The sequence below is a fragment of the Sciurus vulgaris genome, assembly GCF_902686455.1.
Source record: "Sciurus vulgaris genome assembly, chromosome: 16".
NCBI classification, from domain to species: Eukaryota; Metazoa; Chordata; class Mammalia; order Rodentia; family Sciuridae; genus Sciurus; species Sciurus vulgaris.
Genome location: NC_136477.1, coordinates 15,263,930 through 15,289,563, shown reverse-complemented (window position 1 = coordinate 15,289,563; position 25,634 = coordinate 15,263,930). Strand labels below are relative to the sequence as shown.

Here is a 25,634-nt window from a genome sequence, read left to right as displayed (position 1 = left end):
GATATGTCTACTTAGAAAAGGCCTGGAAATAAATATTTGAATTAATTGATTATATATATTGTATGTACCTTTGTTAAGGTCTTCTGAAACTGAACTGGGCTATGGGGAAATAATGAACTAGACAGACAGGACCCCTTGTCCTCATGTGGAGAAGATAAAGCAACAGGCAAATGATGAATGAATGGGTGGCAGAGTGGAAGGATGTGGGTAAGGATAGTTGGTTTTCCAGATAAATAGATATTTTCTTGGGTAGTGGAGGGATGGGCAGATAGATGGGATATGAATGGATGAGTGTGTGTTTGGATAGATGAATAGGTGGTTGAAGGGGTGGATGATAGGTGATTAGTTGACTGGATGGGTAGAGGAGTAGATGACTGAGCATGCTGATGAACCGGTGGGAAGGCTGAATGGTGGATGGTGGATGGGAGAAGATAGCAGGCTTGTCCTGGAGTGGAAGCGCGTAGTAAGGGGCCTTAGCAATGGGGACCTAGAGCAGCTTTAGGGGCATGGGGATGCTGAAGTCCAGCGTGAACGACAGAGAAGTATGAAGTGAGTTTGTGGTGGAGTTCTCAATGACCTATGAATGACCCATGGAGGAACTTCTCTGCCCTCTTCCCACTCCTCTGGTGCTATTAGTAAACCTAGTATTGGGAAAACCAGCTGGGTGATGGGAGCCATAGGGGGTGGAGGACAAGGGGGTTGTCATGGTAACAGAGCCTCTCCCTGGACACTCAGGTCGCGCGGGCCCTTTAAGGGTGACCTGCTTGGACACTCCCAATATGGCTGCGCGCCTGCTGGCTGCCCCCCCGGCGGGGCAACGCGGGGGGGCGGGGGGCGCCCCAGACCTCCCCATCATGGCGGCGCGGCGGGGCTGTCGCGCTGAGGTCACGGCGGCGCGCCGGGGGGGCGGGGCGGCGGGGGGAGCGATTTAAAGGGACAATGTCCCCCGAGCCGTGGAGGCGGCGGCGGCTGCGGAGGCCGCGGCACCGGCACCGGGAGCGGCAGCAGCGGTAGCGGTGCGGAGAGCCGCACCAAGGAGGGGAGCTCCGAGCCCCGGCACCCGGCCGGAGGCACCGCCTCCCCGGTGAGGCCCGACTGGGCCTGGGGAGCCCGAGGGCGGGGCGGAGCCGGAGCGGGGAGGGGGAGGCCTGGGCCGGGCCGGGCCAGGCGGGACCCCCCAGGGCGGGGGGCGGGGCGGGGCCTGCAGGGGCGGGGCCTGGTCGGGGGCGGGGCCGCGCAGGTGGGGGGAGGGGCGGGGGTCTTGGGGCAGGTGTCTCCCCCTACCTCGGCGGCCCCGCGGGGTCTCCCGCCCCGGGGTGCACGGGCGAAGCGCGCATCCCCAGGACCCAGGACCCCCAAGGGGTGCGCCAGCGCGGCGCAGCCCCCATCTCTGCGACCCTCAGGGGGCGTCTGGGCGGGAGCCCCCTCCCCAAGCTGCCAAAGTGCTCCGAAGTTGCGGTCCTGCCGGTTTCCCGCGGGCAGTGCCCACCCGGTGGGCACCTGCAGGTGCTTCCTCCAGGCCTGGCCAGGGACCCCCACCAAGACTGCCAGCCCACCGACCGGCCCCCTGGGAGCCCTCAGGCCCCCCGAGGGCAGCGCCTGCAACCAGGCCTGGAGCCCCGGCCCCGCCCCGGTTGCCTGGGCCCGGCCTCCCCACCATCTCCCTGGGGAGGGCGCCTCATTCCTGCCCTTCACTTTCTGCCGTTACCTTGAAGGTATTTATAGGTGGAGAGGACAGTACCCCCTCTCCCTGGGGTCCTTGTTTCTGGACCAGAAGCCCCAGGGGTCCCTTTTGGCCTCGGACCAGAGCATTCTTGGTGGAGGGTGGGAAATGGAGGAACCCAGGCTGGTATGCATGAGGGATACTGGTGGCGAGAAGTGAAAGGGTTAATGGTAGGGTCACTTGAGGCTGTATGAGGGTGTGAAGGGGTTAACGCTGAAGAACCCTGAGGTCCTTCTGGGGGAGGGTTGGAGTGTGGGAAAAGTGCAGGGGTAATTGGTATGGGCAACCCAAGTGAGAAAAGTAAAAGGGTAATAATGATGGGGGGACTTAAGTAAATGTAGGGGGTCAGAATGTGGAAGTGGCTGAGATTGCGAGGAAACAGGCATGGCCATAAGATGTGCACTTGCAGAGAAACCAGGGTGTAGCTGGCAAAGGTGAAGCTGTATGTGCATGAACGGGGGAATGTGGGAGAAGTGACAGGATTCATGATAAAAGGACAAGGTGGCTGGTGTGCATGTGTAAAAATGGGGTACACTGAGGCAGTCAAGGGTCTGGGCAAATAAAAGGGGTTATCCATGGGGAGACAGAGTCATGCTGCTAGCAGGGGGTCATTGGAATATAATGTGTAGGGATGAGGCCTCAGCACCATTTACCTAGCTCGCTTGGACTGGGAGGTAAACTGAGGGAATGAACTGCAAGGGTAAGGATTTGGGTTTTGAGGGAGAAGAAACTGAGAAGTCCCTTTCTTACCTCTGCTAAGAAACCCCCCTCTATCCCCAGACCCACAATGACCCGCTGAGCCAACCCAGCCTTGAGAGGAGTCAAGCAGAGAGCACCCATGGAGGGGCCCCTGGCAGGTGGCCTGGCTGCCCCAGATCGGCCTCGAGGCCCAGAGAGACTGCCTGGCCCAGCTCCGAGGGAAGACCTCGAGGGTGGGGCCGAGGCTGCTGAAGGGGAAGGTGGCATCTTCCGGTCTACCCGTTACCTGCCTATCACCAAGGAAGGCCCCCGGGACATTCTGGATGGCAGAGGTGGCATTTCTGGTAAGAAGGTGGGCCCTGTGGCCCTGAGGGAGCATTCAGCCTGGTCCCCAAAGTTCAGAGAGATCCAGGTCATGTAGCCCAGCAGGGTCTGAGTTGGGAGTCCAGAGCCTTCTCTTTTGCACTCTTTAGTTTCCCATTTTACAGTTGTGAAAACCAAGATCCCCCAGTTAGGTGGCAAGGGGCTAGGACTCAAACTCAGATTGACCTGGCTCCCAGCTCTGATCCAGAGTCAACTGGACCCAGATGCCCATCTTGGCATCCTGAGCAACCTGCCCCAAGCACACCTGTTCCCCAGGTGCACCTCATTCCCATCAGTCTTTCTCAGCAGCCTTTTGCTGTCTTGGAAGTCTTTCTCCTGAGCCATGGGCCGAAACAGCTTGTGCCCCCTAGTGGCTAGGGAAAGACAGGGGAGTCAGGGATGCCTGCCATCCCTTGGTGCCTTGGTTTGCCCTGCAAAAGGATATTTCACACTGTCCCCATCTCAAGGTTTATTATTAATGCCTTAAATACTGAGCACCTACTATGTGCCAGGCTCTGTTCTGGGGTGCTGGGAAACAGCTATTAACAAAAGAGGCCAGAGTTCCTGCCCTCTGAGCACGGGCATTCTGGAAGGGAAGATGAACAACAAGCAACTAAACACATAAGGGCAGGTAGTGAGTATGAATAACACAGGCTGTGAAAGTTTTAAGTTCCAGTATCATGCCTAGGGGGCCTGGGAAAGCCTCCCTGAGAAGATGGCATTTGAGTGGAGTGTGAAATGAATGATGGGAAAGGCATGCCATATGGAGGGAAGAGCAAGTGCAAAGGCCCTGTGGTGGGGAGGAACCTGGCATTTTCAAGGACCAGGCAGGAGCCTGGTGTGGCTGGAGAATAGTGGACTGATGCATCAGACCTCTCCCTTCATCTCCTTGACCTGTCCCCAGAGACTGTTTTCCAGGAACTTCTAAGCACCTTGTCAAAGTTTTCTAACATGCCAAGTCCTTTCTGTGATCATTGTACTTCATTCTTAAAAGAATCCTGTGGGGGCACCCTTGGTGACTATTATCCCCTGTTAGGGATGGGAAGACTAAGAGACCTTGTGGTGAAATAAGTTTCCTAAGGTCATGGAGACAGGCAGTAAAGTGACTCGACAGCCCTCATCCCCTTCCACTGTGCTGCAGGCTTGTGGATCCTGCCCGTCAGCACCACTCATGTTGCTCAGGTATACATGGGCCTAGTACAGGGGCACAGCAGTGACCACAGACCCTACCATCTGAAGCAGGAGAGACAAATAGGCACCAGGTGTTGTGACACAGTTGCTGGGGCTATGAGTGGAAGAAGTACCTGGCCCAGCCTTGGAACATCCAGCAGACTGTCAGAAGGTGCAGGAAGTAGGACGAGGGAGGATGAGCTGATGAAGGGGATACAAGGTGTCCAGGCAGGGATCTCCACACATGCAAAGCTTGGAGATGTGGTGGCACCTGCAGGTGTCAGGCAGCAGGGTGAGAGCAAAGTGAGACTCATTTGGGCTGAGGGTTAGCCAAGTACCCAGGGAACCTTAGAAATCCCCTCAAGGCTCAGAGAGTGGCAGGACCTTGTCCCAGGTCACACAGCTGGTCAAGGCCAGGCTGGGATCTTGACTTTGTAGGAGTCCCAGGGAACAGATCTGGAATTATCTGTACATTTTGAGGAATTGGGCATTTCTTCTCCACCTGGCAGAAACCCCAAGTCTAGAGAGAGGGGAAAAGTTAAGTAACTATGTGTGTCCTCACTCCCCTTGGAGATCAACCAAAGAGATCCATGCATGTACCTGTTTTACAGTCTGGGGAGGAAGAGACTGTGACCACCAAGGCGGGTCAGGTTCACTCTGTATCAGTTTTCTTGAGCAAATTGGGAAATGGGATGGGGATGGACCAGTGACCTGGAGGTTAGAGGAGGGCCTGGGCTTCAGACACTCTGTCTCCCCTCTGCCCTCTTCTGCCTGTTCAACCCCCGCTTTAGGACATAGGCACCTGCCCTGGGAGTCCTGTGATGTCTATAGATAAGAGAAGCTGTTCCACCCCAAGGTCTGGGTGCTCCCTCAATCTCACTCAGCCCCCCAGGGACTCTCTGGAGTGGCCACCTTCAAACTTCTCTGCCTGGTCAAGGATGTATCCACTACCTGTTCTGCATTCCATTTTGGCTTTTGTCCAGGAGGTTCCCCCATCTGCTCTGAAGCCTCTACCCAATATGCCTCTCGGGTTGGGGCTTCTAGGTACCACGGGGTCTCAGGGGGCTTAACCATTCCACACGGATCAGTGAAGACCTGTACATGCCTGGCATTGTACTGGGGATAGGGGACCCAGGGAAAACCGACGCATCATTTGTGCCTTATTGGAGCCCCAGACTGGAGAAGAAATCAGAGTGTGGAGTCAGCAAGCCTGAGGCTCTGAGGTCAGCCTCCAGCTTCCACCTTGAGAAGTCACGGAGACAGCCCCGAACCCCCGGAAATCCTATCTCGCTTCTTTCCTTCCACCACCACTTCTCTGGATGGAACATTTACTGTGACCTCATTGGCACCCATCACTGTCCCTACAAGACTTGTTTGGTGGTTGTACCCATTGTACAGAGGAGAAAACGGAGCCTTGGAGCAGGAAAAGCGAACCATTCAGATCATACTACTGGGCCTTGAACTTGGATCTATCTGATTCCAAAACCTAGCTCTTGGCCACTCCACCAAGCTGCCTGGCCTGAGGTTCAAGTTGTTCATGGATACCTCCTTCTGCCATTTGCAAGCCCCTCTGGGATCCCAGATGGCAGGAGCCTATGAGGGTCCCTTGGCATAGTCACTTCTTGAGGGTTGCATCCCAGGCACCTCCTGCAACCCACAGGGACGTCTGGATGCCCATTGGTATGGAGGCCTCTGGGCAAACCCCCACCTCCAATGTGTCTCCGACACGGGCCCTCCTTGGCCTCCTTCCTCCAGAGTTGCTGCCACTAAAAATAGGATCCTCACCGGAGCTGCTCAGACAAAGAGGCCAGTGTGGCCCCCTGGCTCTTGGAATTCTTAGACCACAGCAGACTTCCAAACTGGGACACCCAGAATCTCAGGAGCTTGGGGTCTCAGAGTCTTAGAAGCAGGACACCCAGGACCCTCAGACCCACACCTCTAGGCTGTACTGCAACTGGTTAGTTGTAAATCAGTCACCCTCTCCTAAGAAGCTCCCATCTGTGCCTTCAGTGTTCATTTTCGAGCCTGTGTCCTGGGGCCCAAGCCCTTACACTCTGCAAGCCCCCATCCTAACTCCAAGCACAGCTCTGCTCCCTGCCCGTTTACACTAGTGCTTTCCAAGTGGGGGCAGTCAGGCCACCCAGGGGACACCTTGGTAATGTCTGGAGACACTTTTGGTTGTCATGATTATGGGAGGGAGGTAGTGGCACCTAGTGCCAAAGCTGCTTTTCAACCTCCTACATTGCCCCCCGCCTCGCCCCGAGAATGACTTGGCTCCAAATGTCAACAGTGCCAAGGTTGAGAAACTCTGCTCTGGAATATGCAAATTTCAGTACCCCCCCCACCCCACCCTTCAGAAGCCATGCCACTGTCACAGCCCTTTTCTCAGGGTCAGCAGACAGACCCCAGGCAGTGACCTGATGCACCCCCTTCCAGTTTTTATTCCTCGATTCCCAAAGTTGGCTCTCAATTTCCACGGCAAATTGGATGGTGGGGGATTAGAAAAAGAATTAGTCCCAGCCCTTGCCCTCTTTCTGGACCATCCTCAAATTGAGGCTAGTCCAGCAATTGCATCTGTCAGGCCCTGGCCAGGGCACAAGTTCCCCCAGTGTGTTAACCTTGGCCCAGGAAATTGGCCTGCTCCCCGATTGGCATGCTTGCCCGTGGCAGGCAAGCATGGCAGGCAGAGGAGACACAGGCCAGGATTCCTGTGGTCGCTCCAGGCATTGGCTCCACTGGCGGATAATGGAGAGTTGGCCCTATCTGTGTTGGGGGATTCCCAGGCGGGAATTCCATTCTAGGATTTAGGCCTGGGAGAGGATCCAGAAGGCAGGCATAGGCGCTGCATAGCTCAGACTGGCCAGACTCATCACTCGTCATCTGGCATGTATTTGTCCAGCACTGTGTGCCAGGCACTGGGATACTGCAGTGGGTAAGGCTGACACAGTCCATGCTGTAGTGGGGCTTATGTGCTTGCAGGGGACCCACTCAACCATCCAGAGAGGGACCTAAGCAACCTGTGGAACAGCTAAGAAAAAAATGAAACAGGTACTGAGAGAGAAAAACCCAACTTGCTTGAATAGCTGGCCAGGGAAATATACCCCAGGCAGGGGGCCCAGCCACTGCAGAGGCCTGAGGCTGCGAAGAGTTAGGTGGCCTTGAAGCTTCATAGGAGGGCCCTGCAGTCAAGGCAGGGGCAGTGAGGGACCAAGGAGGGGCAGGCGAGGTTGGAGAAGACAGCAGAGATCCAACCTCTGAGGGCACTGTGGTGGCAGTTGGGAATCTGGCTTTTATTGTAAAGTATAACGAGAAGCCAGGTGAGTTTTTTTCCAGTGGGTGACTTTAAAAAATCACCCTGGCTGCCAGGTGGGGGAAAGAGAGGAGGTTCACAAGGTAGCAAGGCCCTGGAATCCCCCAGAAAACTGAAGAGGACTCCTCCAAAGAAACCCCTTTCCGGGCTCAGTACAGAGGCCAATGGCCTCTTGGGAAAGTGGTTGGGAGCTAGTAGGGCCCTTCTGAGGTGCCCTGCAGGGCTCCCAGAGCTGGGGCATGGAGCCCCAGCCAGGGGGACCCCAGCCCTTCAGGGTCTCCCCTCTCTGTTGCAGACGGGCATTCCCATCCTGGCCTCAGCGAAGCCCTCCCCCGTGCCACCTCCGCCACCCATCGGATCAGCAGCTGGTGAGTGCCATGCTGGCCCTGACCTCAGGGAGGGCAGGGGGGCAGCAGGATGTGCCCAGGCCCAAGAGAAGTCCCTGGGGAGTAGAAGGGATCAGAAGGGAATCAGGAGGCCAGGCAGAAGGAAGTGGCTCCCAATAGACAAGCCCCTGGGTGTGTACTGAGGGCGGGGGAGAGGTCTGGGGTGACACAGACGGTCAACTCTCATTATCCCTGCCAGGAGCAGGGCCAGAGAGGCAAAAGCCTGGAGATTAGACCCTTGGAGTCCACTTTCTGCCAATTGATCCTTAGAATGATGCTAAGCCTCTCTGAGCCTCAGTTTCCTCAACTGCAAACCAAGTTCATAAAATGCATCTCACAAATTTGCCTTGAGACCCAAGGAGCACTGGGTAAGAAAAAAGAAATAACCACAGTGCTCTTGTCTGGCCACCCTTTATTAAACAGACTGGCAGGCGCTAATATATAATAATAATTGTATCATGATTAATCATTAGCTTTCAGAATTAATAATAACTGCTAATTGCTGGGCTCTCAGCATGTGTTTATCTCACTGAATCTTTGCCACAGCCCTGGAAGGATAGTTCTGTTAGTGATGCATGTCACCAATGAGAATCAGAGAGCTGACATTGTTGTCCCCGCCTCACCTGTCTATGCAGCCCATTTTCTCACCTGTTCCATGTGCATGATTGATACCCTTCATGGAGGCAGGACCTTAATAACGAAGGGATAATTGATCAGAAGCAGTCTTAATAAGAACTTGCAGTGGTCACTGGCTAACTAGGAGCCAGATATCCAGTGAAGCAAAATGTTTTCTTGAACACCAAATTGTGTCCATCTTCATCCTGTGTCTTGTGGCATCAAGGTCCCTGTTTTAAAGGTCGTGGTTGCAAGCATTTAAATAAGCCCCTGCCATGTGTGATGTTTTAATTGATGACAACCATGAGAAGGCTTTGCACAAGGATAAGGAGGTCCCTGGTTCTTGGACATCACCCCCATTTTTAGGATTAGAAAACTGAGGCCCAGAGAAGTTGCCTTGCCTCCCCCAACCTTGACTCCATCTACCTCCCACTCAAAGAGTCAGGTCACTGGGGCCAGAGGCTGAGTGGAGACCATCAAGCTTTTCTGACTCTGCCTTTTCAAGAGGGGAGATGCAGGGAGCAGGTGCATCCTTCAACCTGTTCTGCTGCAAAGTTAATTTTCACCAAATTTGGGGGAGAGAGATTATGAAATTCACTAAGCCACCCCATTTTGGGAAGGACCAACACAGAAGCAGCCAGTGCACAGGTCAGAGCCTTAAGTCCCCGGGGAGAGATGAGAGTTGACTGGGCCACCAGACTTGGGGATACTCCTTAGAAGTAACTCCATCCCCCCCTTGTTTCCAGATACTCCCCTATAATGCAGTGAGGCTAGGCTATGTGGACAGGTGTATTCTGGGAGTCGAACCTAGCTTTTGACCCAACAGCTCTGAAGGGTCCACCTGGACTCTCCTGTCCCTCCCTATCCTCACCCCAGTACTACCAGCCTCTCGAGGTCACTCTTGGGCTGGATATCTGGGGCCTGCCTCAGGCTGCCTGGAAGGACTCCTTACCACCATTACTCTAGGAAGGGAAACTGAGGCCCATGGCTAACCTGTCCCCATTGGCCCTTCCTTGCAGCTGCTGGGATGGAGGTGGCCTGGACTTCCAGCCAGGCTCCTCACCACCCCATCTCCTGGGCCCTTTCTCTGGTCCCCCAGATGGCCGGGGGCCCTGGGAGCACCCCTTGGTCCAGGAGGCCGGGGAGAGCATCCCATCTGAGCGGAGATTCGAGGACTCAGTCATTGTGAGAACCATGAAACCCCATGCTGAGCTTGAGGGCTCTAGAAGGTTCTTGCACCACCAGGGTGAATTGAAGCTTTTGGAAAAAGCCCCTCGGGGTCACCCCAGGTTTGACTGGCTCCAAAATACAGATGAGCAGGAGCCCCCACGGGACTCAAGACTGCACCTGGACCTGCCTCCCCAGCCACCACCCCTGAGCGCCTTCAGGAGGGTGATTGTGCCGATGGAAGACACCTCCAAGACTTTGGACATGGAGATGGTTGGCACCAGAGAGGACCTGGAGGATCTTGAAGGGCTGGCCCAGCCCTCTGAATGGGGCCTGCCGACATCAGCCTCCGAAGTAGCCACACAGACCTGGACAGTGAACTCGGAGGCATCTGTGGAGCGGCTGCAGCCACTGCTGCCCCCAGTCCGAGCAGGGCCTTACCTGTGTGAGCTGCTGGAGGAGGTGGCCGATGGGGCGGCCAGTCCTGATGAGGATGAAGATGAGGAGCCAGCTGTGTTCCCCTGCATTGAGTGTAGCATCTACTTCAAGCACAAGGAACACCTTCTGGAACACATGAGCCAGCACCGCCGAGCCCCTGGCCAGGAGCCCCCTGCTGACTTGGCGCCCCTAGCTTGTGGAGAGTGCGGCTGGGCCTTTGCTGACCCGGCCGCCCTTGAGCAGCACCGGCAGCTGCATCAGGCCTCCCGGGAGAAGATCATCGAGGAAATCCAGAAGCTGAAGCAGTTTCCAGGTGACGAGGGCCGTGAGGCACGGCTCCAGTGTCCCAAGTGCGTTTTTGGCACCAATTCCTCCAGGGCCTTTGTGCAGCATGCTAAGCTGCATGTGCGAGAACCAGCCAGCCAGTCGGCCAAGGAGCCTTTCGGTGGTGGCAGCAGGGTTGGAAGCCCAGGCCCCGATGCCAGCGCTCTCCTCTACCCACCTTATGGAGCTGCTTCGGGCCTCAGTGCCTGTGTCTTCTGTGGCTTCCCTGCGCCCAGCGAGAGCCTGCTCAGGGAGCATGTGAGACTCCTGCATGCCCATTCCCACTGGGAGGAGGAGGAGGAGGCTTTTGAGGAGGACCCAGCCAGCCAGCCAGGCACAAGCCAGGATGCATACTCTCGCTTTCCTGACAGCACCATGGACTACTTTGGCAAAGCTGAGCCACTCTTGGCCCCCACGTGGCGGGAGAACCCTGTTGGATATGACCCCGACCTGGCCTATGGCCCAGACTGCCAGCAGCTGGGCATGAGGGACTTCTCACTGTCCAAGCCACTCCCACACGACTCAGGCCAGAGGCCTCTCGGAAGGCTGGTCTTTCCCTCGCCCCTGGCATCTGCCCCCTACGCCATACAGCTCAGTAGAAACAAAAGCACTGTTCACCTGCAGGGGCTGGGAGACCACAGCCACCCTTGGAGTGAAGAGGAGGAGGAAGGAGAGGAGGAAGAGGAGGATGAGGATGTAGCACTGACTTCTGAAATGGATTTTTCTCTGGGAAATGAGGTCTTCCCACCCGCAGCTGCCCCCAGCCTCATACCCCAGCCAGCTCTAGAGCTGAAGCAGACTTTCCGAGATGCTCTGCAGGCAGCTGAGGCCTCGTGGGCACAACGGCAGCAGCTCCAAGGGATGGTACCCATTGTTCTGGTAGCAAAGCTGGGGCCACAGGTCATGGCGGCGGCGGCCAGGGTACCCCCAACACTGCAGCCAGAGGAGTTGGGGCTGCGGGGCACCCACCCCCTGGATTTCCTGCTCCTGGATGCTCCTCTGGGTGGTCCCCTGGGGCTAGACACACTCCTAGAGGGAGACCCGGCCATGGCGCTGAAGCACGAGGAACGGAAATGCCCCTACTGCCCCGATCGCTTCCACAATGGCATCGGCTTGGCCAACCACGTCCGTGGCCACCTGAACCGCGTGGGCGTCAGCTACAACGTGAGACACTTCATCTCTGCCGAGGAGGTGAAGGCCATTGAGCGCAGGTTTTCCTTCCAGAAGAAGAAGAAAAAAGGTAGAGTGGCTTTGCTTTGGCACCCACCTCACTCCACAGCCTGGGCGCCGTGAGGCTGGGCAGCTGAGTTTCACACTCACCCACCCTCACTCTACACCCTCCCTTAGTGCCATGCAGGGCGAAATTGGGCCTGCCTTCCAGTGAGAACTGGGAGCCACGGCAAAGGTCGCCACCAAAAGTTGGTGGATGTGTAGGGACGCCCCAATGTCTTAGCCATGCCTGCTGCTGAAGGAAGGAGTCTGGACAGAGGACTCAGCCCCAGGCAGAGAATTCTATTTAATTCCATCATTCAACAAATATTTATTGAGTGAGGTCCCCTCTATTCTGGGCAGAAGGGCTGAGGGACACAGAAGTAAACAAAACAGGAGATCTTGCTCTCCTAGAATTCATGGCCCAAGCCAAGAGTGAAGGGATACTTGGTGGACTTTACAATTTGGGGCTACCTGTGAGGTATGCAGATTCTCAGGTGACAAGGTTCTGATTCTGAAAGTCCATCTTCAACAGGAGTGCCCTGGGTGATTCTGACATTGGAAGTCATGGAGTCCACTTGGGGAGATACTGGTGCGGTGTTTGTGTTTGAGTGTGTGTGTACACTAAGGTGTGGGGTGTGGGGTGGACAGTCAGGAAACCAGGCAGTTATGATATCAAGTGACAGGGTCCAAGAGAACCAGGGGGCTGGAGAAGCCTATGGAGGAAATCTCTGATTCCACCTGGGGGCAGGGCTCAGAGAAGGCTCCCAGAGGAGGGGTGTCACATCTTCTCTTTGCCATTTCTTTATACAATATGCATTTAATCTACAGTACTGGGGCAGTGGGGAGAAAAAAACAGGCAGGAGGTGGTCATGCACTGAACAAGCACCCAACTGATTACAAACCCACAACTGGAGAATGCTTTCTGAGGGAGAGGTCCCTGGGGGAACTTGGGAGAGAGGTCAACCTTCTGCAGTGTGCCTGGGGATGGGATGCTGGAGCTGAACGCTGGGGGGCAGGCCAGTGAGGGTGCCAACGGCAGAAGGGAGGGAAGGCAGTCCAGTGTGGACCAGAGGGTGAGAAGCCCTGGGCACCAGAAGGGGTTGAGCCTAGAAGTGGCTGCCCCTACCCCTGCCCCACCACAGACAGTCTCTGTCCTTTCTCTGCAGTGGCCAACTTCGATCCTGGCACCTTCAGCTTGATGCGCTGTGACTTCTGTGGGGCTGGGTTTGATACTCGGGCCGGTCTCTCCAGCCATGCCCGGGCCCACCTGCGCGACTTCGGCATCACCAACTGGGAGCTTACCGTCTCGCCCATCAACATCCTACAGGAGCTGCTGGCCACCTCGGCTGCTGAGTTGCCCCCCAGCCCCTTGGACCGAGAGCCTGGTGGGCCACCTGGCAGCTTCCTGACCTCCCGCCGGCCTCGCTTACCTCTTACCGTGCCCTTCCCACCTACCTGGGCTGAGGACCCTGGGCCAGCCTACGGAGATGGTAAGGGGCGGGGGTGGGCCAGGCTGGAGCCCTGACCCTTTCTAGGGGCTCAGAGGGATGGAAGGGTGGGGGTTGGGGGCAGCCACTGTATACTTTTCTGGAAGCATTTTGAGTCACTTTACAAAGTATATTGACAACTCTCCTCACCACCATCCTGCTACTTAGGGGTCATTTCTTAAGGGCTGGGCCAGGGCCCTTTCTGAATCTAATTTTTCCCTACAAATGGTTATTGAAGTCTTACGAGGAATCAGACATTGTACTAAGCGCTTTACAGTCACAAACTTATTGAGATCCTTATAACAGCCCTATTAGGGTGGGGTGTTATGACCATTCACATTTTACAGATGAGGAAACTGAGGCACAGAAAGCCTAATTAACCTTTCTGAAGTTACACAGCCAGAGGGGCCAAGTTTCAAAGTTCAGGAAGTTGGGCTCCAGATTCCTTGTTCTTGAATCTTCTGTCTTGAGCAGTGCTGCCCAGTAGAACTAAGATGATAAAATGTTCTTTAGTTTTCTGTGCTGTCCCCGAGGGTCACCCTTGGCAAGGTCACTCAGTGGCAGCAGAGCATGAGATATGGTTAGTATTGAACCAGTGGCAATCATATTGGATGGGGTAGATCTACAGTCCAGTTTCTAGATGCTCAACCAAAGCCAGCACTGATAAATCCTTCCCATACTCAAAATACAGAATCAATATTTGGTGCAGGGGGCCAGGGCTATGGTAGAGGAGTTGGAAAAGTGAAGATCTCAGCCTTGCAAAGGCTGACTTTGCAGAAACTTTTATAAAGCAGAGAACTTGGCTATGTGGAGCAGCTGGGTCCTGAGAAATGAACGATGTCTGAACAAGGGAAATTGACCCAGACATATTTGAGACTGGGACTTCCTTCTGTTTTCCTCACTTGAAGTTTCAGGGTCCTACCCAGATCTATATTCTAGGCTTGACTGAACTCATCCCACCTGCAAGCCCACTAGAGTGCCCTTTGGAATTTGCAAAGGGCAGGGTAGGGTAGGGAGATCAAAGACCCTTCTCTTCCTTGAACAAGGAAGAAATTGAGGCAAGTGCCTAGTTGGTCATATCTCTGGAGAGGGTGAGTGGGGATGTGACCTCAGGCTTCTTGTCTTTGCTAGTGTTCAGCTCACTTGATTTGGTTTGTAGTGCCTGAAGAGTGGTTGAGAGGCATAGCTAGCTCTAAGGATGGCCAGGGCTGCAAGAGATGGTTGGTAGGCTCCAGCTCTGCCTCACTTCCTTCTGTATCATCCCAGCAGAGACCTGGATGTCAGGTTCATACTTTCTTATCTGGCACCTGGGACAGGATGGGAGCATGTGCTCAGCAGCCAGTTTCATCTCTGGCCAAATTGTTTCTAATCAGAATACCAATGTGTCAGTCCTCAATGACTGCCAGGGGAGCTGACCAAGCCACTGGGGTGTGAGGAGTCAGCCTAAGGATGGGAGGGAGTGAATCTGGCATTGCCGTGGCCTTGTCCAGAGGGAGGAAAGAGAGCTATGACTTGTTCAGTGAACATCTGGTGGGATGCAGGGGGCAGCGTGAGGATAAGGAGCAGTTGGAACGATCCTAGCTTTGTCTTGAGTAAGGATGCCCAAGATTAGGCTAAGTGTGGGCAGTGGCCCTGTAGGGCTGTACTTAGAAGCCTCCTCCCTTCTCCCCAAGTGGGCCGGAGCTGGCGGGGGCCAATTTGGGGGCGGGGCAACGGCCTGATTCTGGCCCCACCCAGTTGTCAAGAAACAGCTGGGCTCCATCGGTTTGGAGTTGGGGAGGGAGGAGCCAGTGGTGCTTGAAATGTTAGGTGTCTGAGCATTCCCTAGGACTGCAGGACCGCACCATCGGAGGACAGCTGGATACCAGGATGATGTTGGGGGGAATCCTCGTGGTTGAGGATCAGGTGTCTTCCAGAATCGTCGACCCAAAGAGGGAGACTTGCAGTGAAGAGAATGGGTTAGGGTCCAGGAGCAGGTCCTAGGTACCCCGTCGGGTCTCTTAAGTCTGAATGCTAATATTGAGGTGCGTGTGGCAGGAGGATTCCAATCACAGTCGTTGGGATATCCGGAGCCCGGGATAGGGCGACAGTTGGAAGCCGCTCGGCGCGCGGCACGCCTGCTTGGGTGAGCCTGGGCCCGCGGAGATCTCCCAGCGCCTGCCGCCGTGAGTCCACAGGGCCCAGACTAACGCTTCACTCGTGGCGCTCGGCGCTCGGCAGGTCATCCTGGACGTACCCCCAGGGGCGGGGCGGAGCGCGCTCGGTGGCGGTGGCGCTCGGCGCTCGGCTGCTTTCGCCTGGGGCGGCCGCCCCGCGTGCGCCGGAGCCAAGATGGCCGCCTCCACCGCCCAGTGCCGAGTGACAAAAGCGGAGAGCAAAGCGGCGGCGGGGCCGCGCGCGGGGGGCGCCCGGGAGCGCGCGCCCACGGGGGCGCCCCCGCCCTGCCCCCCGAGCCCGGGCCCCGTGACCCTGCCGGCGCCGCCGCCGCCGCCGCCCCCACCCCCGCTGCCGCCGCCGCCGCCGCGGGACGGGCCCAAGGCCGAGCCGGAGCCGGGGCCCGGGCCCGCGCCCCCGCCGGGTAAGAGCCGGCACCGGGGAGGGTGCTGGGTGGGGAAAGTCGGCGTCCCGCCGCCCCGTGCCGCCGCTGCCGCCCCCAACGCCCGCCGTCCTGGCTCCGGGACGCCCCCTCCCCCCAGGCCCTCAAGTCGCGCAGGTCCCAGGCCTCCTGTCGCCGCTCGCGGGGTCCCGGACCTGAGAAACACTGTCGCTGGCCCTTGGGATCCTCACTCCGCCTGACAGATGTCCCCTGCCTCTTTTGGAGTCCCAGGATCGCCCCTTGTCACAGTTCCGGCCCCGCTGGTGCAGAAACCCACTTTGGTCCTGTCCAATCTGACAGACGCGCCCCCCGAACGCGGAGACTTTGACAAAGCCCTCGGTGTCCCGTTGCCGATGGCTTCCTGCCTGCCTTCTCCTTGCCTCTGTAGGACTCAAACTGATCAGGGTACCTACCTGGACTCCTGCCTCATTGCCTTCCACTGAGCACCTCCGAGACTATCCAAAACGCAGTTCCCATTCTACAGAGCTCTTGTCACATTCTGAACTCTCAACTTGCAGCTCAACAGATCTCCCAGGCTCCTTTCTGTGAAAAATTAAGCTTGAAAACCCACCTTGAGTCCTTCTACTCATGCACCTCTTACCCAGGGAATCTTCCTGGCCTGATAATCAGAAACTTCACACAAAATTCAGTGATTACCACTGTTCCTTTTACCAATCAGATCGCTCTGGGCTTGTCCAGATTCCTCTTTCTTAGCTTATTTCATTCAGGTTTCAGCTGGTAACAGGTAGACCTCCCCTTCTCTGAATTGTCTCTGAAGCCCCAGCCCAGGCTGTCTTGCCAGCAGCGCTTCCTCATTAAGTCTCAAGTCCTTGGCCTTGGTTCCTTGACTACATTGCCTCTCTGGCTTCCTGACCCAGGTCTCCTTTTGTCAGATTCCCCTTCTGACTATACCCACCCCCACCTCCTTTATAAGTTCTGCCAAGAGAGATGTTTTCTCTAAGATCCTCCAGGATGGGAATCTGAGCTCAGACTTGTACACAGGACTTACACTGTGTACCCTGACCTTCCTATGTTCTGGAGAATGGAAGCTGCTGTTCATCTCTCCTGTGTTCCTGCATTGTGCTGGTGTTGGGGATAATGGGTTGAACTTCAGCTTTCATGGGGTGAGCTGCTGCTTAGTGAGAGCAGGCACCAAGAATGAGAAGTGCCACTCTCTTTGTCCTTCTGGGGGTAGACAGCCTGACCCTTGCCTGGGCTGAGCCCATCTCCTCCACCCTACAGGCCTGGGTTCTGAGGAAAACACAATGGTGGCCATGGACTTGGGGTCCCCCCTGCTTCCTAAGAAGAGCCTGCCTGTCCCTGGGGCCTTGGAGCAGGTGGCTAGTCGACTGAGCAGCAAAGTGGCCGCCGAGGTTCCTCATGGCAGCAAACAGGAGCTGCCGGACCTCAAGGGTGAGTGGCCCAGGTGACAGGGCAGAGATTATGACTGGTCCAGGTTCCTGGTTCACATGGGAGCTCTCAGGCCTGGGGCTTAATAGGGGTTCCCAGGTTGGCTATGGCTTTCTCTCAGCATCTTAAGGTACCAAGGAGACACTTAGCTGTTTTTTCCCTTAAGCTTATGCAGCCCTGGACATGCCCAGCCCTCAGCTTCACCCTCACTGGTCAAGGGAAGGGCATTGAGAGAAGCAGTGATCATGGTGGTCAAGAGCTTACATTCAAACCCAGGTCATTTGCCAACTGTCCCTTGTTAGCTATGCAATCTTCCATATGACACTGGTTCATTCTGTTCACTCTAAGGTGGTTCTGAGTCGTGATGTGTACTGTGCTAGTTTCCAGGGACGCACAATGGACCTGGCTCTTACCTTTTGGATTATTGAAGTTGGGGGGTGGAAAGGCAGAGAAGCAGGTGGGCAGGGGAAAATGTCCTATAGAAGCGGGTACGATAGAACCACAGCGACCATGGCTGGGGCTTCCAGCCCAGTGTTTGGGGCATGAATTGAGCTGCAGAGAGCAGCTAGGACTTAGCTCAGTATGAAGCATATGGCTAGCAAGTCAGTGTTTGTGTGAACCTGTTGCCAGGGCATCCTTATGCATAGAAGATCTGAAAGGTGTCCCCATTGGCTGGACCATAGAAGGGCTCTGCTTGGCTTCTGTATGCCCTTGGGCACAACTCTTCCCCTCTCTGAGTCTCAGTTTCCTCACTCGCAAACCAGACTGGCTAAGCTCCACCTCAGAATCATTGTGAGGCTCAAGGGGGCTTGACAAAAGTAAAACATTTACACAGAGACTGGGTGTGAAGGGGGAGGAGAAGGGGATAAGCTGATCCCACAGGCTTCACAGTTTGTTCTCCTGGCTTCCATCTCACCCTCCAGCCCAGAGCCTGACCACCTGTGAGGTCTGCGGCGCCTGCTTTGAGACCCGTAAAGGCCTGTCCAGCCACGCACGTTCCCACCTTCGGCAGCTGGGGGTAGCAGAATCAGAGAGCAGTGGTGCCCCCATCGACCTCCTCTACGAGCTGGTGAAGCAGAAGGGCCTGCCTGATGCTCCCCTCGGGCTGCCCCCAGGCCTAACTAAGAAGTCCAACTCGCCGAAAGAATTGGTCTCTGGGGCTACCCGGCCAGGTCTGCTTACCTTGGCCAAGCCCCTGGACACCCCTGCTGTCAACAAAGCCATCAAGTCTCCTCCTGGCTTCTCAACCAAGGGCCTGGCCCACCCACCCAGCTCTCCGCTCCTCAAGAAGGCACCGCTGGCCCTGACTGGCTCCCCTAACCCCAAGAATCCTGAGGACAAGAGCCCCCAGCTGTCCCTGAGCCCCCGGCCAGCCTCCCCAAAGGCACAGTGGCCCCAGTCTGAGGACGAGGGGCCCCTGAATCTCAGTGAGTGTGGGTCCTGGGAGCTGAGGGGAGGTCCCAGTGTGTGTGTGGGGGGAGCGGACTGGAATGTCAGTTGGGCCTCAGATCAGGATGGTCCAGGGTGGGGACAGTGGGGACTGCAGCTCCCACATCTTGGGTCAGCCAGGGAAAATTGTTGGTTGAGGCACGTACTATGTCTCCTGTTGGGCCACCCTGCATATGATCATCTGTCTCCTACTTTGCTGATCTTACCCTGGAGGCCTGGCAACAACTGCTGAGCCTGCCAGGGTCATCCTTACCACTTTGTGGTAGCTCTTTATCCTTTGCTGGGGTAAGGATGGGGGTAGTGTAAGTAAATAGGGCTCCTGTGGGGCTTGCCTTCCTCAGTGAGATTTCAGGGCATCTTAGGTCCTGTAGGTAGATAGGTAGTCCACCTGACAGGAGGTCCCTGTAGTTGGCCCTGTCTTTACATCTTCCTGGCCATTCTTTGCAGAGGTTTCTCTATTTGTGCCTAGCAGTGGAATTCCTCCCCCTGGGCTGCCTATGGGCCTGGCAAGTAGAATTTGGGAAGAAACCCTCCAAATGCAGTGAACAGGTTTTACAAGGATGTGCCATAGAACATCAGACTTTCCCCTAAATTTGTGAGCATTTGAGTTTGGGGATGACCCCAGAGTCTAGCCTCCCACCCCACACCCACCAAGTTGGCACCTCATGTTCCCTTGAAACCGTTTCTACTGAACATGCTATGTCTTCAGGAACAGGAGCAGGACTCTTGCAACGATGCCCTTGGTTGCCCACTGGGGTCCCTGCTATCTGCCCCCACAACTCTCAAAGCAAGGGTCCTAGGGAGAGGGCCCAGGAGCATCAGAATTTGCCACAGGAATTTGGCCACTGCCTGTCCCCTTCTTAAGCTTTCTACCTTCACCTTGATGCCAAAGGGCTAGTCAAAGGAACAGGATGTTCTGCTGCCCAAAGCCTCTCAAAATAAGTCTGCGGCCTGAGACTTGGACCCTGAACTGCCTGGGGCAGCTGAGAATCACGCTAGACCCTCCTGCCTCCTTCCCCCAGGGCCGGCCAAGGTGGCGGCCGTGAACCCCCCCTGTGTTTTGTCTCCGCAGCTTTAGATAGTGACGGGGGCAGAGAGCTGGACTGCCAGCTGTGTGGTGCCTGGTTTGAGACCCGCAAGGGCCTGTCCAGCCACGCCCGTGCCCACCTGCGCCACCTGGGCGTCAGCGACCCGGACGCCAAGGGATCCCCCATAGACGTGCTCCACGGGCTCATCAGGAGGGACGGCGTCCAGATCCGCCTCCCACCCGGGCGCGGAGCCCTGGCCCAGCTGGGGCGGCCTCCTCCCGCCTCTGCGGCCCTCTCCTTGCTCCCCCCCCCACCGCCGGCCAAGAAGGCCAAGCTGAAGGCCGCGGGTACGGCCAGCCCCTGGGGGAAGCAGGACCTCTCGGCCGCCGCAGCCGCCGGCATTTTCTGGGCCTCTGATGTGGAGCCATCTCCTCTCAACCTCTGTAGGTTCTCGCTTCAGCCGCCCTCTCCTCCCTGCGGGCCCTGGAGCCCCTCCCGGGGGAGGGAGGTCACGGCCCCCTCCCTACTCTCTCCCTATTGAGGCAGGGAGTAGACAGGGGCCCTTGGCAATGGTCTGGCTCTGCCCAGAGATCTTTTTGGCAGTGGGCTGCTCGACCCTCTCTCTTGGCCTTTGACCTCCATCACCATGACCCTCCCTGAGAATGAAGGCCAAGAGGAGGGTCCTTCCTTTTGATTTGGAAGGTGCTCACATCTGCCTTCCCAATCTGGATGGCATGTGGTGCCTAAGTTACCGCTTCCTGCCCCCATCATTTTTGAGTTCCTCAGAGCTATGGAGTCTTGGTTCTGTCCTGTCAGGACTGAGGGCCCATTTGCTCTCTGGAGCCTCCCCTGATTCCTGCTGGGTGTCTGTTCCCCCTACCCTATTCCTTAGCTCCCTCACTTGCACCTGCCCACCACCACCACCCTAGCCTGTGGGCATGCTGCTGCCCACACCCAGCTGACCAGGACACTACTACAGATGACCATTGTAATGATACTCACAATTCTAACTATTCCTCTCTCCTGCTGCAGCCTCCGGCCCAGAGCCAGCTCGAGACATCCGCTGTGAGTTCTGTGGTGAGTTCTTCGAGAATCGCAAGGGCCTGTCGAGCCACGCACGTTCCCACCTGCGGCAGATGGGTGTGACTGAGTGGTATGTCAATGGCTCGCCCATCGACACACTGAGGGAGATCCTGAAGAGACGGACCCAGTCTCGGCCAGGTGGACCCCCCCACCCTCCAGGGCCCAGCCCAAAAGCCCTGGCAAAGGTGGTGGGCACTGGAGGCCCTGGCAGCTCACTAGAAGCCCGCAACCCCTCGGACCTTCACATCTCACCTCTGGCTAAGAAGTTGCCACCGCCACCAGGCAGCCCCCTGGGCCACTCACCAACTGCCTCTCCTCCTCCCACGGCCCGGAAGATGTTCCCAGGCCTGACTGCAACCTCCCTGACTAAGAAGCTGAAGCCTGAACAAATGCGGGTGGAGATCAAGCGTGAGATGCTGCCAGGGGCCCTTCATGGGGAATCACACCCATCTGAGGGTCCCTGGGGGGCGCCGCGGGAAGACATGACACCCTTGAACCTGTGTAAGTGTGAACCTGTGGCAGGGCAGGGAAAAGGAATGGAGGGGTTTCTTCCCTGCCTCCCCTTGCGGGTATCCATAGCACCCAGGGTTGAATTAGAAGGGAGGATATATGTGAAGCCAGTTGTACATTCCCACCGTGCAGATCCAGGCAACTGAGCTGCTGTGTGATTCTCCTTTACTCATACAGGGGTGGTAGAATTGTGTCCTATGTGATGGCAAAAAGATGTTATCTCTTGTGCCATCTTCAGTCAGTTGGTAGTGGCTGCCAAACAGATTCCTAGGGAGATCAACTAGCGATATCTGCCATGGGCAGGAGTAGAGGAACGAGCCGTAGATTTCTGAACTGTCTTTCTGACATTCCTGGTAATTGATTGCTTGACATTTGGAGTCAAGTTTGAGTCAAGATCTGTCCTCCTCCGTGATCTGATAATATCCAACCCTGGGCGTTTCCTCATTTGGAAGATGGAGATGAACATAGTCCCACGTCTGTGTTGTCTCAAAGATTTAAGTGTAATAAAGCACTGAGCACAGTGCCTGGTTCAGGAAGCTCTGTGTAGTAGTTGTCATCATGTCACTGTCACTTGTTTCCCTCTCACACCATTGCTGTTTATCCTGCTTAGGTTGATTGAGTGCCTCCTGTATGCCAAGCAGGTGAGGATGGCCTAAGGTCTGCCTTAGAGCTTGTATGCCAGCTCTGTGCTCTAAACCATTCTCATTTTAGATTCTCCTAGTAGCACTGGGAACTGCAGATTTTCATCTCCATCTTGCAGAGGAGGAAACTGAGGCTCAGAGAGGGAGGTGGCTTGCTCAGCATCACACAGGGAACCATTGTGAAGCCAGCTAGAATTTGAGGTGACAGAACAAGCAGAAGGGCTGGACATAGACAAGGACCTATGAAGACCCAAATGAGGGAACAAGTTGCTGGAGTCTGGAGCTGGGGCGGGGGATGGGCAGCTAGGCAACTGGCACTAACATGGGCCTTGAGCTTGGAGGCTTCCTGCCCGCAGCCGCTGCCTCCTTCTCCCCCCTACCCCAACCTTGGACCCCCTGCAGCGTCCCGGGCAGAGCCGGTGCGCGACATCCGCTGTGAGTTCTGCGGTGAGTTCTTCGAGAACCGCAAGGGCCTGTCGAGCCATGCACGCTCCCATCTGCGGCAGATGGGCGTGACTGAGTGGTCTGTCAACGGCTCGCCCATCGACACGCTGCGGGAGATCCTGAAGAAGAAGTCCAAGCCGTGCCTCATCAAGAAGGAGCCGCCAGCTGGAGACCTGGCTCCTGCCTTGGCTGAGGATGGGTCCCCCACAGTGGCCCCTGGGCCTGTGCAGTCCCCACTTCCACTATCGCCCCTGGCTGGCCGGCCAGGCAAACCAGGAGCTGGGCCAGCCCAGGTTCCCCGGGAGCTCAGCCTGACACCTATCACTGGGGCCAAACCCTCAGCCACCGGCTACCTGGGCTCAGTGGCAGCCAAGCGGCCCCTGCAGGAGGACCGCCTCCTCCCCGCAGAGGTCAAGGCCAAGACCTACATCCAGACTGAACTGCCCTTCAAGGCAAAGACCCTCCATGAGAAGACCTCCCACTCCTGTAAGCAGTGGGTGGCAGGGTCCTGGGAGGGCATCTGCCAGGGCCTGCAAGGCCAGGCTGTGCCGCAGATACCCACACTGACCCCAAACAGGGCCCCTGAGGCAAGGTCCCTGTGGGAGGTGGGATTGGCTCCTGGCCTGAGCGAGGCCCTCTGGGTATGCCTGCCTCCTTGGGGCCATGGCTCAGCAATACCCCCTCTGCCTGCAGCCACCGAGGCCTGCTGCGAGCTCTGTGGCCTTTACTTTGAAAATCGCAAAGCCCTGGCCAGCCATGCGCGGGCACACCTGCGGCAGTTTGGTGTGACAGAGTGGTGTGTCAACGGCTCGCCCATCGAGACACTGAGCGAGTGGATCAAGCATCGGCCCCAGAAGGTGGGCGCCTACCGCAGTTACATCCAGGGCGGCCGCCCCTTCACCAAGAAGTTCCGCAGCGCCGGCCATGGCCGTGACAATGACAAGCGACCACCCCTGGGGCTGGCACCTGGGGGCCTGGCCTTGGTCGGCCGCAGTGCTGGGGGGGAGCCAGGGCTTGAGGCTGGCCGGGCAGCTGACAGCGGTGAGCGGCCTCTGGCAGCCAGCCCACCAGGCACTGTGAAGGCTGAGGAACATCAGCGGCAGAATATCAACAGTGAGTGACGTGGAGGCGGGTCATGGGGTGGTGGGCACCTGCTGGGGCCCACCCACTGGGTTCTGCCCCACATTCACTTCCTCAGTTGCTTGCTTCTCCACTTACCCTTTCGTCATCCAGGCAGCAGCTAGTCACAAGATATAGGAGTCCCCATACCGTCAGCCCCTTGCTTGCTGAAGGCAGGGGTGTCTTCAGGGACCTGGCCGTCCTGCTTATCTCCTATCCCTCTCCCTACCTTAGAATTTGAGCGCCGGCAAGCCCGCCCCCCAGATTCCTCTGGGGTCCGGGGGAGCGAGGAGGCCAATGACTTGCATCAGAAGCTGGAAGAGGTACGGCAACCTCCACCCCGGGTGCGGCCAGTCCCCTCCTTGGTGCCCCGACCTCCTCAAACGTCACTCGTCAAGTTTGTCGGCAATATCTACACCCTCAAGTGCAGGTATACTGCCACTGGGAGAGTGAGCGAGAGTACCCAACTGGGCCTTGGCTCTCAGGAGCCTCAGAACAGGATGGGGTGTGGCAGGGGTGGCAGATTTAGCTGTGGGTGCTGCCCTGAGGTGCGGTGGGGGCCAGGCTAAGGGCTCTTCACAGACGCTGGCATCACAGAGCCTCAGGCTTACACCCCAAGCTTTGTAGCCAGTGAGACCTGAGTTAGTGACCTTAGGCAGGGACTTATCTCCTCCATGTCTCAATTTCCCCATCCTTAAGACAAGATTGATAACAGACCTACGTGAAAGATTTTTTTATGGGGACTGAATTATTATAAAGCACAGAAAACTGTGCCTGGCACATGGTAAGCCCTCAACAAATCTGTGTCTGATTGAGAAAAAAATAGGTCTTAGTTAATTCTTAACAAATTTCAAGCATACATCAGAGACCAGGAAACGAGGACTCTTGAGGTGAGGTTACTCATCTCAGGCCACACAGGCCAAGTCAGAGTAGGGTTTTTACCCAAGTCTCTGGGACCTTGTACTGTGAGACTTTGTTGGCACTGGCTCAGTAAGAGGAAGAGGGGCCTGGCGAGTTGAGTAGACTGCCTCTCTGTACCTTCTACCATCTCAGATCATAGGCATTAAACAGATTAGATGATAGAGGTGCTTGGGAAGCAGGATGGCCCTCACCCAACACGAGAGACTTATCTCCAAGAGACTCTGCCGTGACCCCATGATGAATCCAGGTGACTGGCCACAGGAATGCATGTGGCTTCTGGACACCTCTTCCCTCAAATCTTGAACTTGCTCTGTTTATACTGAGTAGTATCGGTATACCAGGGATGTGTTTCTGTTCCTCTTGGCATTGACCTCTCCCTCTTCCTGTTCTCCCACACAGGTTCTGTGAAGTGGAATTCCAGGGCCCCCTCTCCATCCAGGAAGAGTGGGTACGACACTTACAGCGGCACATCCTGGAGATGAATTTCTCCAAGGCAGACCCCACACCTGAGGAGCCCCGAGCCCCGCAGGCACAGACAGCAGCGGCAGAGGCACCCTAACACAAAAGCATTCCAGATTTCCTCTTGTGCCACCTCTGTCTCCTGTTTCTCCTCTATGTCCTCCTCCCTCTCTTCCTTTCTTTTCCGTTTCCAAAGGAGCAAGCCAAAACCTCAAACCGGTGCCCCTTGCGGGCCCGGGCACACTACAGATGGGCGCCGGGAGCCAGCTAGCCACCCTTCCCCCAGCCTGAAGACTCTGGGGCCACAAGGGTGTCTTCCTCCAGTCCACACCCCCCTGGTCCAGCCGGGGTAGCAGCCAGTCCCTGGTGGCAGCTGATCTGGTCACAGGGGAGGACAGCATTACCCCGTGTCTAGCAGCCAACAGGGCTATGTCTGCCATCCATGGCCATTTGCAGAGACCCCAAAGACTCCCGTTCTGGTCCCCTTTTGTCCCCATGAATATCCTCTCACACACGCACATGCAAACATACACGCACACACGCACCTCGTGAGACCCGGGATCTGCCCTAGCCCCCCAGTTCCCGAGTTAAACGATCACACCATGCCACGGTGCTTGCTCAGGGGAAGCCACGCTCCCTCTGTGGGCCCACTTGGGCCTGGGAGCCCCCATTGAGCCCACAATGCCACGGAAATCCTTGTTGGCTGCCCCCAGAGGGGCCTTCCTAGCTGGGGAAGAGCTCAGAGCTGACAGCTGCCTCCTGCCATGTCAAGGCCCCCAGAGCCTCAGGGGCTCCAGGGCTGGAGGGTAGAGGGGGATGGGACTCTCCTCCCCCATCCCTACCTCCCTCCCCCTTTTCACTGTTGCTTTCTATGTATAGCTCCCTAGATCTTTCACTTTTTTAAAAACGCGTTTTGTGTAGAGAATAAGGAACGTGGATCTTTTTATTTTGCAATCCTGGGCCAGCTAGATACCGGGAGCAGACTGACCTTTTAACTTTTTTCAGTGGCCACCTTTTGGTTATTGATGTACCTAGAAGTATGTAAATTAGATTAAATTTCTCTTCTGGAAACACCCCGGG

At 56.4% G+C, this 25,634-nt stretch overlaps 1 protein-coding gene across 22 annotated transcripts; it reads left to right on the top strand.

Moving 5' to 3' along the window:
• Positions 1 to 104: 104 nt before the first annotated feature.
• Positions 105 to 25,634, top strand: WIZ (WIZ zinc finger). 22 transcript variants are annotated; one of them, XM_079114055.1, is made up of 13 exons: positions 105 to 207; positions 2,504 to 2,766; positions 7,561 to 7,633; positions 9,286 to 11,435; positions 12,574 to 12,897; positions 16,733 to 16,903; positions 17,824 to 18,327; positions 19,422 to 19,820; positions 20,410 to 20,961; positions 22,014 to 22,541; positions 22,749 to 23,168; positions 23,409 to 23,604; positions 24,495 to 25,634. In XM_079114055.1, exons 2-13 carry the CDS (start codon positions 2,562 to 2,564, stop codon positions 24,652 to 24,654), a joined length of 5,682 nt encoding a protein of 1,893 aa, XP_078970181.1. In that variant the 5' UTR covers positions 105 to 207; positions 2,504 to 2,561; the 3' UTR covers positions 24,655 to 25,634. The 22 variants fall into 22 exon arrangements, with proteins under 22 accessions (XP_078970181.1, XP_078970170.1, XP_078970186.1 ...); XM_079114044.1 differs by lacking the exon at positions 105 to 207 and adding an exon at positions 933 to 1,084; XM_079114059.1 differs by lacking the exon at positions 105 to 207 and adding an exon at positions 1,337 to 1,715.